Source organism: Mizuhopecten yessoensis, unplaced genomic scaffold, assembly GCF_002113885.1.
Source record: "Mizuhopecten yessoensis strain PY_sf001 unplaced genomic scaffold, ASM211388v2 scaffold9371, whole genome shotgun sequence".
NCBI classification, from domain to species: Eukaryota; Metazoa; Mollusca; class Bivalvia; order Pectinida; family Pectinidae; genus Mizuhopecten; species Mizuhopecten yessoensis.
In genome coordinates, this window is record NW_018408014.1 from 44637 (window position 1) to 62725 (window position 18089).

General features: G+C 35.8%; 2 protein-coding genes across 2 annotated transcripts in view; both read left to right on the forward strand.

The window, feature by feature from the left end:
* The first annotated feature begins 3493 nt into the window (after positions 1 to 3493).
* LOC110457918 (probable proline iminopeptidase) lies at positions 3494 to 14281 on the forward strand. Its single transcript, XM_021509381.1, has 7 exons — positions 3494 to 4116; positions 5245 to 5368; positions 8048 to 8223; positions 8584 to 8668; positions 10765 to 10952; positions 13267 to 13411; positions 14040 to 14281. The coding sequence occupies exons 1-7, from the start codon at positions 3989 to 3991 to the stop codon at positions 14148 to 14150; spliced, it is 957 nt and encodes a 318-aa protein (XP_021365056.1). The 5' UTR covers positions 3494 to 3988; the 3' UTR covers positions 14151 to 14281.
* Positions 14282 to 15847: 1566 nt separating this feature from the next.
* LOC110457919 (galectin-3-like) overlaps positions 15848 to 18089 on the forward strand; it is a 22678-nt gene continuing 20436 nt past the window's right edge. The window contains exons 1-2 of the mRNA XM_021509382.1: positions 15848 to 15959; positions 16994 to 17232. Coding sequence (XP_021365057.1) covers positions 16999 to 17232 — 234 coding nt within the window. The 5' untranslated portion in view covers positions 15848 to 15959; positions 16994 to 16998. The remainder of the gene's footprint in view (positions 15960 to 16993; positions 17233 to 18089) is intronic.

An 18089-nucleotide genomic window follows, 5' to 3' on the forward strand; every position in this document is an offset into this window, starting at 1 on the left:
ACATTAACCTCCCCTTAATTTTGTTTTGGGTTTATATAACTGTAGCTAAAGTATTGGTATTTATATATACATTAACCTCCCCTTAATTTTGTTTTGGGTATATATACCTGTAGCTAAAGTATTGGTATTTATATATACATTAACCTCCCCTTAATTTTGTTTTGGGTTTATATAACTGTAGCTAAAGTATTGGTAATTATAATTGATACACATTAACCTCCCCTTAATTTTGTTTTGGATACATATACCTTTAGCACATTTGGGCCAGGACAGTTCCAATGGCAATGATCATGCAGCTCAATCAGCCCCCAGTCTGCTATATATATAGTGTAATCTGAAGTCCAGGGTTCAACTCCTGGACTAGGCCTGCAGAATTTTACACTTAGAAAACTGCTTTTTATCATATTTTGTTAATTTCATTTTTATTATAATGTTTTCATTTAAGTCCCACAAGGTATGCTTTTCTTTTCAGACTTTATAAGAATCTTTCTTTGTGAAAGAGGGTACATGTATCAGATTTTAAATTTGGGATTCCTGCCGCTACCCCGGGGGTTAAGATACATGTATATATGGCTTCAAAGGGAAAATTGAGGAATATTTCAAAAATCTTCCTCAGATTCCGGTGTTGTTCATGGACAGAAAGGTCCCTATGTGTTTTATCAAAATTGCCCCTTAGTCATCAGGTCATCCTTTGGGAGGGGGTATAGTTTATTATAGTTTACATAGGGAAATGATGCTTTTAGGCATATTTGGTTTTAAACTCTACAGTTATGGTTTATTATATACATGTACACTGTAAATTATTCCTATCTAAAATAACATCATTTAACTTTGGGCTTTAGTTATAAGATTGCATTAATTCAGTGATTTTACCTGTACCAACAAGACTCATTTTTTTTTAATTTATATATATAGATCTTACATGTTATATTATTAGTTTTCTGGTTTTGTACAATGACAGTTACAATTCATTTGAAAATATTCATAAATTGTTATTAATTCCTCCCTAAAATATATAATTTTTACCTGTCACAACAAGACACACATTTGTAATATACAATAAGCTTTTAAACATTCCTTTTCTGTGACTGGTGTTGGCGAAATGTTCAAATGCACGCTGGTATGATATTTCAAGCACATTTAAACATTACAATTTATTATGATGAGTTTTGCAATTTGCTGCAAACTTTGGCAGGTGTGAAGATTTGATTGTATCTAAAGTTTAACTTTATCTCAAGATGTTGCTCCGCTTAAGTCTGGTTCAGCATTGAGTGATAGTATTTGTGTAAATATGGCTCGTATGGTCAGAGGGGTGGGGCCCCAATAGGGGAAATAGAGAAAAAAAGGAATTTTGTACAAATTAAGGGATATGAACCAAATTTGTTCTAGGGGACTTTGGGAAAAGGGGACTCAAGTTTGCATTAACAGAGTGTGTTGATGTTTTTTTTTATGCTTTTGACAAACAATAAATAATATGAAATTCTACAAATCTCATTCATTTGTGCCCTATAGTAATCACAGTGTGTGCATGTCTGTCTGTCCATCAGCACTTTTGTTTCCGGAGATTATCTCGGGACAGCAAAAGGCCGAACTTTCTAAAACTTCACATAGTGATACAGTGTGATACATATAGATGTGCAAAGGATCAGGATGTTTCACAACAATAGAGAAGGGGAGGAGAAAAGGCAAAAACGGATAATTATATATATATTCTAGGTGTTTGTCCAGGCATATTTCTCTTATGTGGATTCTTTTCTAGAAAAAATAGCTAAGGTACCACATCTGAGTTCCAAGCTGATGAAATAGACAACAATGGTGTGGTAGCCAGATTTGTCTTCACTGTTGTGTTATTGTTCTATATTAGTATATATAATACATTTATTTAGTACTCTTGCATTAGGGAAGAATGATACTTTGTGTTTCCCTCATAAATGTTTCACTCGAGCCTGGTTCTTATGAGTTGTGTTTCCCTACAAGGCCACTAAATGTATAATATGGGGGAGGGGTTATAATGTGGTTATGTTGTCTGTCCATGCATCTATCTGTCTGTAGACAAAATGAATATGAATAAGAACATGGATTGGTACCTCCTTCTAAAACACAGCACCAATTTTAATCATACTTGTTACACATAATACTTAAATTAAGGGGTGTGAATAGAGTATGCAAAATGGATAAAGTAATACCCCTTCAAAAGCATTGTTTGCACTATTAAAGAACACATACTTCACCAATTTCAATGATACTTGGTACATATAATGCTAACATTGATCATGAGGGGACATAAGTATTCGAGAATATAGAACAGAGAACTCTAGCTCCCAAATGTATAGAGTTATGTCCCTTTGTTGATATACTTTGTTTGAGCTACTCATTCTAAAATAATGTACTGATTTGATTGATCCTCTTACACAGAACCCAATAATATAGCGGTGATAACACGCTCAGTTTTAAAGGTACCATGAGTGTTCTTCAACGATTTCACCCATACCGTTTGTGATCGAGAAATAATCTTATCTTAGGTTAATCTTATAATCTTCAGAGGACATGTTTCAGGATAACGATTGGCCTTTTTTTCGCGAGATCAACCAAATAGCTAGCCGCGTGCCTTCAGTTATGCTACAACACAATCTAGGGGTGCGGAGAGCGTAAGTCAGCGTTACCCCGGGAGTATCGAGGATGTCACTTCCTCCATACTTCTGAGGACGTGGCATTACTTGGATTTGTCCCGAATTTACATAATGGTTTGAAGACGCTACTCCATCCGGAACGCATGGTCTTATACTCGTTGCATTTGTTTTCAATGGTTTTTCAACTATCGTCTTTCTGATACCGTGCGTCAGGTTTGCTAGCATAAGTAGAAGTTTCCAACAGGCTGTATGGAAGATACGACAGTGATACGACATTCCACATATGTTGGTCTCCCCCGACTTTGTTTCTGTCGCTGAATTATGCTCAATAAATGCAAATCAGTCCGACTCGATCTACAGCCTCGCATGTGAACAGACACAGCTACATGTAGCGTAGGAATACATCGCAGTTAGAATAATTATACGAGTCAATATCATAACCATATTGTAACATTTTCGACAAAATATATCAAACAAAATTTGGTTTGTAATGTATTCAACACTTGCACAACCTACATTTTCACGTTAATGAAGGAAACATTTCTCATACTAAGAATGCAGAAGTACGTAGACGTTGACAGGATATTGATGATCATTCAGCCATTCATATCTTTTTACATGTATGTTTATTGGTTTTGTTAGCTTTATTGTTAATTAGCAATAAGTTGCAGTCCATGGAGATGTTACCTACACACCTATTTCTGTCCCGATATTGATCTCTGGGAATGTAATGCCTGTAGGCCTATACTAGTAATACAGGATCTCGCATGTATTCAAGGGAAGGCTGACAACACACGTAGATGTAAGATGACTGTATTACGTAACCTCACTTCAACCGGCTGATAACACATTTTACTGAAACTGACGCGAGTAATCTACATTCGTGGTCATGAGGATCATGTGTACATTACACAACAGACGTTTTATACGGCAACACAAACGTTGGTAAACTATCGATCGACGGTTGCACCATTAGCTGCATATTATGTATGCACGTGATCTCTGTGAACCCGTTTACCAGGGACCTGGTCGCTGTGGAGCTCACGTGGATGATATGTTTTGAAAATGAAATGATATGGACTAACACAGCAGACTGGTTGGCGAATCAAGAACAATATTCCAAGCTGTCGTTCAAACTTTCTATTAGAAGCGTCAATTTAAGATGGTGTACATTTAGTCGGTTGCAGTGAGGAAGGGTACTTTGGTCGACAACAGACTTGAGTGAAGGGGATACTTTGCCAGGCCGATTAAACGGGTCATCAACACCGCAAGTAAAGAAGTAGGACAGGTTTCTGTCATATGGTGATATATAACACAACTGTTTTATAGGTTTGTATGGTGACGTAGACAATAAAAAGATGTCTGCAAGGAGGGACTTGTTTCCAGAGATCGAACCTTTTGAAACCGGGAAACTCAAGGTTTCAGAAATTCATGACATCTATTACGAACAAAGTGGGAACAAGGATGGAAATCCGATAATATTTCTGTAAGTTTACACAGTCATCCTGAGACCACTTGGTAGTTTAAAAACTGGAAAATTATGGTATTTTTTTCTGATAAATTTATGATTTTGACCAAGTATTTGTAATCAAATATTAGCAATTAGCACTTTCCCCCCCTCGGTAACCGGTTCCTGTGACTGCGCTGTTTTATTCAATTTCAGATGATGTAAAAGTATTCGGATGAAGTGAACATACAATTCAAAGCAAAAGTGATGTATCGTTTAAAGTTCCGGCTGGTATTTGTAAATTTATCAATTAGCACGTGATTATTAGTTTTAAAAATGTGTCGTCTGTCGTCATGAACCTACGAGAATTGTTTTTTAAATTTCGACAGGTAACCCATGATTAGCCCCGAATTACACATTATTTAAATATGTATGCTTAGTGTCGTTATCGTGTCAAGATAAGAAACCGAAAATTGTTATAGCGAGAAAAAGACTCATTTGAATAAGATCAAACTATTAGGGAGGGAAGTTTTTTAAATGCTTCTGTTTCCTTAATATTCCATCATGACTTTCAGCACAAACAACACTTTCTGTTTACTATCTTTAGTTCGCTAGGCCAACTAGGTTTTGTTGAAACAAGTTGAACATTTTCATCTGTTAAATTAGAAAACCTCCATTCTATTGAAAACTGTTCTTTAAAGAAGGGCTGAGAGATTTTTACATAAATAAGTAAGAAGCATATCATGGCAAAGATAAAAGCCCGCTAGCGGCATAGAGAAATGTCCCAAGATCGCATCGCATTTAGCAAAAACATCTCACATCTACGACATCCAACAGGGTTCTAGTTAATGCAAGCTAATGCAACAAGCTTCACATAATAAGTTTATGAAGTTTCCAAAACTTCAAATATGAATATAAGGAAATCAATCCGTGCAAGTATGGTGAGTCTTTACTCCAGCATTATACAGGCTAAATGACAAGAACCTTGGTATTTTAGTTACTCAGAAGTAAAATGTATCTTGCTACCGTTGGTTACTCATTATTTATATCGAAATCGTTTTTTCAATGTCGTTTTTGGACGTACGGTCATCCATACTTCTGTGATATTTAGGTATTTGAGGTATATGATAAATGTCTTACATGTTTCCATTGTTTCTGATTCTATAGTCATGGAGGCCCAGGAGCAGGATCCAGAGGTCGAGACCGCCGATATTTTGATCCGGAAGCTTACAGAATTATACTGTTTGACCAGAGAGGAGCTGGAAAATCTACTCCTCCTTCAGAATTGCGGGTGCGTGATATATTTAGATTGAATTGGAATTGAATTGCAAATAAGTCCATTGCAATGATAATATAATGTTAAACCTTCCAAAGCACAATATATTTCCAATGGTTTTCTATATTGTTCTATAAAACGTATTACTGCTTACATAGTTCATGTTAATGTCGTAAATGAATATGGAGACGTTTATGTTTGTTACCTGCTAAAGGCGTAAGTGTTTTCTATATCCAGACATTATATATTGGGTCCTGTAACTCCGGCAGTATCTTACTGAATCGTTGCAAGTCGCAGTAAAAACGTTATATAGCGTTATATCAGTACCTTTCAATTGAAACCCCAAAACATAAGTGTATGAGTTATGCAAATATATTTAGAAATGAAGTAGCTGTCATTGACATTGATGTCATCTTTCTAACACAGACCTTTCCAGCATCCAGACAGAAAAGCATGGCCCTGGTATAGATTCCATTCTAACACAGACCTTTCCAGCATCCACACAGAAAAGCATGGCCCTGGTATAGATTCCAACCCTATTGATATGACTTGTTAAACCATGTGATATCTCATTTAGATTACCCATACCGTTAATGGTTTATGAAGGCAACAGCAGGAAAAGCAGTATGTTAGCTGTTTACACAATAACAATCTACAGAATCTTTAAAAGGGACACTCAAGGTTCTTGATTATCTTCCCCTGACCCATGGGTAATGTAAACATATTGACACCTTTATAAACATTATAATATCATGTGGAGTGGGCTGTAACACTTAATTATGCACATAGTGTGTTAATGCAAACATAACATGCATGTATTCACCCATAACATACATATCAATTACTATCTCTGAAGTAAGAATCGTTTTATTAACCCACCTATCCGACGTAAAAGTGAGCTGATGCTGTGGTGCGTCTACCGTAACTTGTCTGTTATTTATTATGACTTACAAGACTACTTGTCCAGAGTTGTATACCTAAATCTAGTCTCTCTCCCTCCACAACAATCGGAGGCATAGTATCTTTTCGACAAACATGAATGACAGATGGCGTTGCCGGAACTGCTTGATTTAGTATATAAAACAAGCTTAAAGCATCCGAGATTTATACTACCATGAACAGGACCGCACCAATATCTTCTTGATTACAATTGCACATACATCTAGTATGTATATAATTAACAGTATATGCGCCACAAAGTCGACTTCCGATAAGGCTCTCGCCTAATGTCGAAATTTTTCCAAATTTGAAATGAGCACTTCTAGAGGTATTTCACAAAGCAAGAATCTAACGGCCATGTTGGTGTACAGATACTGATTTTAAAACGATATAACTAGTGGGAAAATGTCTAGGAAAATCGCTGTGAAATATTTTCAAATACCATACAACATTTTTTTTGTTTAATTTTTCCTAATATTCCAGTATCAACTTATAATAATAATACAACAACTTATCCAGAGAATGTTTGGCAAAATGGTGAGGGTCCTTGATATTTGTTGGCGGTATGCAAGGTAGCAAATAAAACGAGGCGCATTATGCCGAGGTTTTACTGAATGTTGAAGATAATCAACTACGTATTTGTAATATTTAAACTTACTTGACGATATTTGGTAAGGTTGTAATGTGAAAAATGTCGTGCTCCTCCTGCTTACAGGTAAATCTGCTGTTATCAGTTGCCCTATGTCGTAACACAGGATCCCTCTGTAATATGTTTATGACACTTTGACTAAAGCCTGTTTCTTATTTCTTAGTTGTAATTAAGATGAATGAAGTTTGGCTATTTCTGAAGGATTCATTGTAAACTTATTATTCTTTTTGTATTGACGTTAAAATGCAAGGACTAGACAATACTCATACATATCTGTTTTAAGCGTATTAAAGCTATTTAATATAAATGTACATACTTAAATGGTGTGAACTGTAGAAGTAAAGAGCGGGTTCGACTGGGGACCAACGCTGTGGGACAGGTCATACATGGGGTCATACAAAGGGGTTACACACACACATGTTATGTATTTTACCTGCCTCATACTACATTCTCCTATTTATCAGCTGCAGTCTAATTAGCAGTTTTCGATCAATCAAATTATGTTAGGAATTCAATATGCAGTCTTCCAAAAGGTTGATGTGCACTTACATGTGGTCGCTCGAGTTGTCACATCCTTTTTTTTGTGTTTTGATACCAAGAACGGTTCAATGCCAAAATATTAGTAGATTACCTTCCCAGGCCCTTAGTCCTATTGTCAAAAAAATAAGTAGATGACCTTCCCAGGCCCTTAGTCCTATTGTCAAAAAAATGAGTAGATGACCTTCCCATGCTCTTAGTCCTATTGTCAAAAAATAAGTAGATGACCTTCCCAGGCCCTTAGTCCTATTGTCAAAAAAATAAGTAGATGACCTTCCCAGGCCCTTAGTCCTATTGTCAAAAGCATACGTTAGAAAGGAGCTGTCAAGAAATAATATAAAACATTACCTGTTTGATGAACGCTTCAAGATAATGAGATGAGCATACCTTCTGTCAATAACATTGCATGAACATTTTAAAAATCAAAGAATATAAAAAGATGTGAATGATTCTTGTGTGATTTTGTTGCAATGTCATTTTTTTTAGACCAATTTGACATGCTTTCATTCTTTGGCAGAGATAAATCATATGCTCTCGTTGGATATTTCAGTGCTATTACAATTTTACAGGAAAACACAACCTGGGACCTGGTAGAGGATATTGAGCGTCTGCGGAAACACCTGGGGATCGACAAGTGGGTGGTATTCGGGGGAAGCTGGGGTGCAACACTTTCTCTAGCTTACGCCGAATCACATCCGGGTCGTGTAAAAGCTCTCATCCTAAGAGGGATTTTTGGCTTAACCAGGTAATCTTATATGTATATATATACCCCGTTGTTTGGTTTATAAATAAGATAAATTGTTCACCTTTGTTTGATCTCAGACTGAGATGTACAGGCACTATGAACATATTACTTTTGGTTCAGCTTCTGTTTATCATAAAAAGCAAAATGAAGTCATGTTTTACGGAACGGCAGTGAGTTTCAAGCAAACGTTAACGTCTTTCAATTTTCCCCCCAACAAATAATGAAGTCTATTCGTGAAAATGCGCAAAATGTTGTTACCCTATAGGGCCATCAAAATAATTATAACCGTGTTATAATATTAACACTTTGATTATTATTCTTTATATCATATAACATATCTTTAACCTATTTGTACTGAAGGAGGGAAACGCTTTGGTCTAACCAGGACGGGGCCAGCCATCTTTTTCCTGACGTATGGGAGGCGTACTTGGCCCCTATACCAGAGGTGAGAGAATATGCATTTGATTTACTTTTAAGTTACCCAATAAACAAAATATCGATTTCATGAGCTGTGCCGAGGTAAATACCACCAAAAGAGAGAGTAAAAGAGTGAGAAAGTATTCCATAAGCTTAAATGATGCAATGGAGACATCATACCAATAGTTGGTTCTTCAATGTCTCCTAAGTTAGAGACACGACACGGGAGAAAATTCCCGATTATATAGCAGTACATTGTACACTGTATTATATACCATTATATTTCCAGGCTATGTATAGCAGTACATTGTACACTGTATTATATACCATTATATTTCCAGGCTATGTATAGCAGTACATTGTACACTGTATTATATACCATTATATTTCCAGGCTATGTATAGCAGTACATTGTACACTGTATTATATACCATTATATTTCCAGGCTATGTATAGCAGTACATTGTACACTGTATTATATACCATTATATTTCCAGGCTATGTATAGCAGTACATTGTACACTGTATTATGTACTTTTATATTTCCAGGCTATATATAGCAGTACATTGTGCACTGTATTATGTACCATTATATTTCCAGGCTATGTATAGCAGTAAATTGTACACTGTATTATATACCATTATATTTCCAGGCTATGTATAGCAGTACATTGTACACTGTATTATATACCATTATATTTCCAGGCTATGTATAGCAGTACATTGTACACTGTATTATATACCATTATATTTCCAGGCTATGTATAGCAGTACATTGTACACTGTATTATATACCATTATATTTCCAGGCTATGTATAGCAGTACATTGTACACTGTATTATATACCATTATATTTCCAGGCTATGTATAGCAGTACATTGTACACTGTATTATATACCATTATATTTCCAGGCTATGTATAGCAGTACATTGTACACTGTATTATATACCATTATATTTCCAGGCTATGTATAGCAGTACATTGTACACTGTATTATATACCATTATATTTCCAGGCTATGTATAGCAGTACATTGTACACTGTATTATATACCATTATATTTCCAGGCTATGTATAGCAGTACATTGTACACTGTATTATGTACTTTTATATTTCCAGGCTATATATAGCAGTACATTGTGCACTGTATTATGTACCATTATATTTCCAGGCTATATATAGCAGTAAATTGTACACTGTATTATATACCATTATATTTCCAGGCTATGTATAGCAGTACATTGTACACTGTATTATGTACAATTATATTTCCAGGCTAATATTTGAGGCATTATCCAATTAGTAAACTAGGTAATAACAGTAATCAAACGTGATCCTGATATTGCTCTGATCATCCTGACGAAATGTTGTTATCGTTTGTATTCACAAAATAAAGTCAGCTGAGTGACTGATTTTTTTATTAATAAATGTCTATTCCACCAAATCAATTTCGATAAAAGTGTTCAGAGTGTTCTTGCCATTGCCAAAATTAAATAAAGTATTTTGAGATTGTTTTGAAGAAGTAAGTTATCTTTTGACTTGTTAGAAATGAAAACTATGGCTACCCTGTCTTCTGATTGACTTAAATATTTAAGGCCTATTCGCAATTCTACCAGATCAATATTTTTAAGATTTTGGTTATACAAGCGTCCTTAAAGGGGTTTGCTGTGTAGCAATTATCACTAAATGTAAATTTTCTGTTAATGTCCCCTTTTATTAAAACACTTTTTCTCTTCAGATACATGTGTAGGTTTCTTTGATACTTTGTTTCACAGGGAACTTGTTGTAATATCATGTGCACAATGTAAAAGACTCAATATGCCGCTTAATCTATTAGGGAACTGAGTGATGCACAGTGGACAAAGCAGTTGAATTACAAGTGTCTTAGTAAATTTACCTAGCTTAGTTATTGTATGGTGACGACATATGGATTTTGAAATGGTTTCGGCAACATAAAAACTACTGTATCGTCATTTGACTGATAAAACATAACGAAAAGAAAAAATACATGATCTCCTATTTTTGTGAATTTTCACAATTACAGGTACAAATGTAAGCATATGGAACATTTGAATTTAACTTTGGTAAAATGTACAAGTTTAAGAGTTCTCTATTTGATCAGGGAGAAAGAGGAGACTTAATGAGTGCGTACTATAGATATCTGACGGGTGACGACAAGGAAAAGTGTATCAGAGCAGCCAGAGCATGGAATAAATGGAAGTTAGCCACGTGCAACTTACTAGTTGATGAGGAACTGGTTAAAAGTACAGAGAAAGAAGAATGGCCAGAGCGCGGCGCCAGGATTGAGACGTAAGACATATAGTATTAAGGATTTTCTATTTTTTAATACCGTAGTTCCCAGTGCTTCTTTCATTCCCGTCGTCCATTGTATTATATATATGTTGTATCTTTATATGGCGAAAACATCAAATATTTTACAGATACATAATCAAGATGTTTGAGAAAGAAAACCATTTTTATTTTTTATCTGTACCTACGTTGATACTCTAGCAAGTAACAATGACTGGATTGGAACTCATTGCTTGTTACATCGTAACAGGAATTGGCTCCGAACCTTTAAGCACCATTTCACACGATGATAGCGTAACATCATTATTCCGACTTCTCTATGTCGTTTGTTTGTACAGGGTTTGAAGTCCTATCAATAGCTATTGTCATTTCAGGAATGTCGTATTGTCTACCTTCGTTGTTCAGATCAAGTTTTCAAGAAGCTAATTGTACATTAATAAAAATAATTATTGTAAACAATGGGAAAATATCATGTTATTCACTTAAAGAATAATTCATTTGAGATACATGTATATAATAAAAGCAATTCGACACGTATATGTTCATCTGACGTCTCAGCTTGAACTCGGATCTATTTTACCTTGGCTAAAACTTTCGTGAAACATTTGTGTGGGAAAACCTACTTAGCAAGCTAGTTTTATTTTGCTCCGTATTCCAAATAAAATACACTGCATGTTTACGTGTGTACGGTATTTCATTGGCTAACCTGGCTTGTGTGAAATATATACCTGGCGAAAAACCCTGTTATCTAATTATGTGTCATGGTATCAATCATTTTACGTCAAACATCGTTTAATTGGAAAGATGTCGTGTCTTGAATGGCTAAAGAATCTTTTTTTGTTATAATTTCCGGTGTCCCTTGTATGGATAGGTTATAGAGACTGGACAAATAAGGGACTACTAAATATGAGATGGAAAAAAATATCCAAATTTGGTAGAGAAAAAACATCTCTGTATGAGGAGGACTGTATTTGGTATTAATAAAAGGTCTGATCCACTCAGAAGTAGAAGTCACATAAAGCAGGCAAATGCATACAATGGGATACACTTCTGCGAAGGAATAAATTGAAAAACAAATTCAGTGTATTAGTAAGGTAGTGGCAATGTTACTGTAATTTGTAATAATTTGACAGGCTAGTCGTGGGGTGTAAGGTAATAATTTGACAGGCTAGTCGTGGAGTGTAAGGTAATACATTGACAGGCTAGTCGTGGAGTGTAAGGTAATACGTTGACAGGCTAGTCGTGGGGTGTGAGGTAATAATTTGACAGGCTAGTCGTGGAGTGTAAGGTAATAATTTGACAGGCTAGTCGTGGAGTGTGAGGTAATTATTTGACAGGCTAGTCTTGGAGTGTAAGGTAATAATTTGGCAGGCTAGTCGTGGAGTGTAAGGTAATGATTTGACAGGCTAGTCTTGGAGTGTACAGAATAATTTGACAGGCCAGTCTTGTAGTGTAAGGTAATAATTTGACAGGCTACTCGTGGAGTGTAAGGTAATAATTTGACAGGCTAGACTTGGAGAGGAAGGTAATAAGTTGACAGGCTAGTCGTGGGGTGTGAGGTTGTGATTTGACAGGCTAGTCGTGGAGTGTAAGGTAATAATTTGACAGGCAAGTCGTGAAGTGTAAGGTAATAATTTGACAGGCTAGTCTTGGAGTGTAAGGTAATAATTTGACAGACTAGACTTGTAGTGTAAGGTAATAATTTGACAGGCTAGTCGTGGAGTGTAAGGTAATAATTTGACAGGCTAGTCGTGAAGTGTAAGGTAATAATTTGACATGCTTGTCGTGGAGTGTAAGGTAATAATTTGACAGGCTAGTCTTGGAGTGTACGTTAATAATTTGACAGGCCAGTCTTGTAGTGTTAGGTAATAATTTGACAGGCTAGTCTTGGAGTGTAAGGTAATAATTTGACAGACTAATCTTGGAGTGTAAGGTAATAATTTGGCAGGCTAGCCGTGGAGTGTAAGGTAATAAGTTGACAAGCTAGTCGTGGAGTGTAAGGTAATGATTTGACAGGCTAGTCTTGGAGTGTACGGTAATAATTTGACAGGCCAGTCTTGTAGTATAAGGTAATAATTTGACAGGCTAGTCGTGGAGTGTAAGGTAATCAATTGACAGGCAAGTCTTGGAGAGTAAGGTTATAATTTGACAGGCTAGTCTTTAAATGTTTAAGGATTCAACGTTTCATAAAGGATGTACGTAAAAGATAGGTCAGACATCTAAAGATGATTTAGTTGGATTTACGTTTGCTATAACAATTTATGGATTTACATCCTTTCGTTTTGTATTTATGGACATTATTTTTCTGGTTTAGTCACTACTTTGTTTATGGGGGATGGTTGAAGACTGATGATCAACTTTTGAAAGACGTGGAAAAAATTCGACACATTCCAGGAACAATTATTCATGGACGTTATGATGTCGTTTGTCCAATGGAAACTGCCTGGTCGGTCCATAGAGTATGTATAACATTAAGTTTGTACTTGGATGGTGTTTAACCGTTATAGTATTAGATACATGTCCTCGGTGGCTCAGCATCTATCTTCCAATGATGATGACCAGGACCTGATTTCCTGTTTTAATACATATTTAAATATGCTTTATCCTCTGGTGGATATAAACATGTTCGAGGTAAATAACTCTAAAGTCTCGACAATAGGACTCAAATATGGACATACCATGCATGTATATACATGTTATGCAAATTTCCTATGCCTCTGCAGAAATCAGAATAAAACAAACTCGTCAGGGATTGTTTACTTCATACGAGACTCAAACTAATCAGCCATAGTTGCAAATGGTTTTTTATGCAGACAGAAAATGACAAATGTATTCTTTGATAAAGACGATGGCAAAGATTGAGCTGAATCGTTTTGCTGTTTCTATATTTGGTGGTGGATAGACAAAAGGATGCCTATATTCATAGTTTGTTTATCAGTAATCAATCTAAATAATATGAAAAAATGAGATGAGTAACCGAAGTTGTTTTCAACATCTCATCATTTATATACTAAATTATTGATCTCGAATAAAGGTGTTTTTGTATGTTGCCATGTTTGTATGGATTCCTCTTTTTCTGTTGAACAGAGCTGGCCTGGCTCTGAATTTCATGTGGTACCTGACGCGGGACATACTACCAAGGAGCCTGGTATTCTTCACCAGCTGATTTTGGCAACAGAAAAATACAAAAACCTGTAAAATAAGGATTTGTCTTGAATAGAACATTCACTCTTTGCATATGAATTTTCGTAATAACAATTACTTATGGAACCTTAAGATTAACAAGCGAGTAATTTTACATTGCGTTGGTATAAAATGTTGATTATACAAAATAAATGCTTCATGACTCTTATTGCTTTCGTTCCTTTGTCTGTGTAATCACATCGTGACTGGATCGCTTCATTAATTTGTCACACACATGATGGCTATTTGCATTCGCCTAACAACATTACTTAGGACGTTGAAACATCTCAACCATCAGAATCAGAATTGGGGTCATGAAACATCATTGACTCGCAAATTGTTAGTTTATTTAATGCAAGATTTTGACCGATTGGAAACGATTTGACACCCTATTCCTCTATCACTATAACGTGGCAGAGAATGGACTAACTGAAAATATAGAGGTAAACTTTTAAAATACTTCTTTTGAAATATCATATGACCACAGAACTGTATTTGGTATTTTGTATTCCCCGAGTCAAGTTCCCTAGGCATAGGGAGGGGCCGAGTCGGAAAGAAGGGATTAATACAGTATATAATTGCATATGAAATTAAATCTATTAATTGAAAATAAACCAAATGTAAGGAACGATGTTAAAGGCTGATGGCAGTCTTTTATCGGATTAAAAGACAATTAAGTTTGCTACAATAATCAATTTATTAAGATCGATACTTTTGCTCACCTAGAGGCTTTGCATCAATGAGAATTTTTTGTCTATTTCAAGTCATTACATTGTACCTGGCGGATGGCGGAAGACTGCTGATCAACGGTTTGCAATGTAACCACATCACAATTTGATCGCGCCATCAATTTTTTTACACTACTTATGCGCCAATGACGATTTTGGTGTGAATTTGATTAATGAATACATATAAGGACAATCAATCACTCATGTGTGATATTGACTAATATAAGGGCTCTCAACTCTCGGCTAGGATAACATATAGGGGTTGCAGCACTCAGACTCTCCAACATTCATTCTTAGATCCTTCTTTTATATGTTTTCATGTTGATAGCTTATCATTTTTGGACATCCAAATTAATAGGTTCTGTTTGATGCACAATTATGGGGGCGCTAATTGTTGTTTTTCCATTAAACTGAATATCGAGAGAGTGTATCCAAAACTCTCACGAGGTATTTCAACTTCTACACTTCGACCCTTGATTAATACCAAGAACACTATATATATCAAAAGAATGTCTGCTCCATTCCAGCATTTCTTCCAATTAAAAAAATCTCACTGCAAGATGTATGGACGGCCTCAATGTCTTTGTTAAAGATGACAATGTGTCTATTCAATTACCTGACGATTTCCAGAGACTCTACAGCCGTTCATATCAGCATGCTCACTGCAAAATATCATGACTCTTAGGTCTAGACTGGCTTATTCAGGAGTCATTTGAATAAACGGCGGACGCTACGCAATCATATCTGAAGTATGTATTGACTGTTGTCTGGCGAACTATAATATACTTGTAGCGAAAACGAACATAGTGAATAAAACAAAACCTTCAGGTTAAAAAGAATTTCAAATTTGCCTTTAACATTGATTTCCTATACACATGATAAAAGTCGTCCCACAATGACATAAGCCCGCGAGGTACACCGTACACCGTATAATATAGACTGAGACGATCTGGTCTTTGTGTACTTAATTCTGTTCAAATATCCTGCACGAGGTACTAAGTCGTGTTGGTAAGTAAGGCCGTAGTGAAGGTAAACAATACCACTGAAAAACTTTCTCTCCCTTTACTTCCGGGTCAAGCCGACGTTTTGCACCAACGTAAGTACATTTGTATCTTAGCAAATACTACATGTAAAATAAATGTTATATCTGTAGGATATCTGAACTATGAAAGCTTAACTAATGGTATTCGTCTATTCAAATCTGTATAGATACGAGAAAGCGTTTCTTGCAAATTACATGTTGTTATTAATACTCATCATTTATGTTTGGTAATTATTTGTAGTTGCGCCCTATTTAAGCACATTAGTATCCCTGGAAATACTTCTATACTATTTAAGTGAAAGAGTTTCTATTTGTACAGAACACGTGGTAATACGCTGTATGAATCAATAGAAACATGGGCACCTGTCCAGGTGTTTTAGCTTCACGACACTAATATTATGATACAGACTAATCGTAGTGGTTCATTTACACTTATCATCTATCTGCGATATTCAGAGATATAATGAGTGACCGGATTCTGATATTTTCATATCTTGTCTGTTTGTGTTAAGATAAGGCATAACTCCTTTGCTTGGCAATAAAACTGTTTAAACAAAACTAATTATTTATTACACACACGTGCATACATACAACATTTAATTCCATGAGCATATATCTAGCACAATCCATACACCGTCACTCTCTCTCTCTCTCTCTCTCACACACACACACACACACACACACACATACATGTATTATTACATAGACTTCCATATATTAGGTAAATACATATGTGTATACTGTGAATTACGCGTAGTGTTGTAGACAGTCGATCAGTACTTAAGTCTTCCTTTATATATATGCCCACTTCCATTCCTTTTAAACGTAATAGAGAAATGTGAATGCATGCTAATAAAACAGGTATTGTACCCGTACGCGAATCTAGAACCCGTGCTTAATACTTATTAAGAGCCAAGTGTGGTTCAGGTGAACAGAGCGTCACACAGTGCGAGTACTAATGCTTTCTTTTCAATACAGCGACGAATCAAAACTAATACTATATATATGTATTGATTTAGTTTTGTGTTTATCCAACAGAATGAGAAATATATATTTTATTGATATAATGAACACATGAACCATTGTAGACAATATGCAGAACTACGGAGGACCAGGCGGCTATCCCCCACCAGGTGGCCCTGGGGGATACCCTCCACCAGGTGGCCAGGGATACCCTCCTGGTGGCGCTGGTTACCCTCCACCGGGAGGCGGCGGTTATCCACCTCCAGCTGGTCAAGGGTTTCCTCCAGCAGGGGGCGCTGGCTACCCGGGAGTAGGTCCGGGGGCCCCACCTGCAGCTTACGGACAACCGGGGTACCCTCATTCGGTACGTCAAATGTAACAAGACATATATTCTGCTATCAGAGCGTATCTGCGAAACGGTAAAGAATGAAATTAAGATTAAAATAAGGTTTAATATGCGTTCCATTTTGGAATAGTTTCCGTCACAGATTTGCATTGATGAATTCATAATATCTTTGAACAATGTTATATTGACAAAGTACAAATTTTTAATAACCTGTGTAGTCATCCTGATTATGTTTCAATGATCGATATTGTATTATTTGCAAATACATGTACATTTTTCATCATACAATTATTGACTTTTAATGGTGATTATCATCTGATATTAACCTGCCAAAAGGGATATTAACCGATGTTTACATTACTTTTTCAGGGTCGTAGTTACCATCACAAAAGTCTATAAATGTTTTAATATATGTTTCAACAATAATCTTAGCACAACATTTTGCTTCAAAACTACCTATTTGAAGACTTTGAGGCGAGGTTTCCTACCATGTTATATTGCTGGTTTCTTATCGTACAGCTGGCTAGGACGTACAGTCAAGCTGACTTATACACTATTATATTTATGATAAAGATTACCAAACAAATAATAAGCCGTTCAAATATGTATTTATCAAACAACTGTTTATTAGCGTTAAAGGTACAGGAGTTTCTCGAACGTAGTGAACAGTGTATAATATACATAGTGAATCGGACATTTCCCATGTTCATCTGTGTTTAATCCATCATCTCTAATCTCAAGTAAACCGATCTTAATTAGCGTATTTAATCCTACATCTCCAATCTCAAGTAAACCGATCTTAATTAGCGTATTTAATCCTACATCTCCAATCTCAAGTAAACCGATCTTAATTAGCGTATTTAATCCTACATCTC

Coding starts and splice junctions, on each gene's coding strand:
- LOC110457918 (XM_021509381.1), top strand. CDS start 3,989: ATGTCTGCAAGGAGGGACTTGTTTCCAGAGATCGAACCTTTTGAAACC. Junction 8,224..8,583: donor GGGATTTTTGGCTTAACCAG/GTAATCTTATAT, acceptor TTTGTACTGAAG/GAGGGAAACGCTTTGGTCTA. Junction 10,953..13,266: donor CGCGGCGCCAGGATTGAGAC/GTAAGACATATA, acceptor TTTCTGGTTTAG/TCACTACTTTGTTTATGGGG.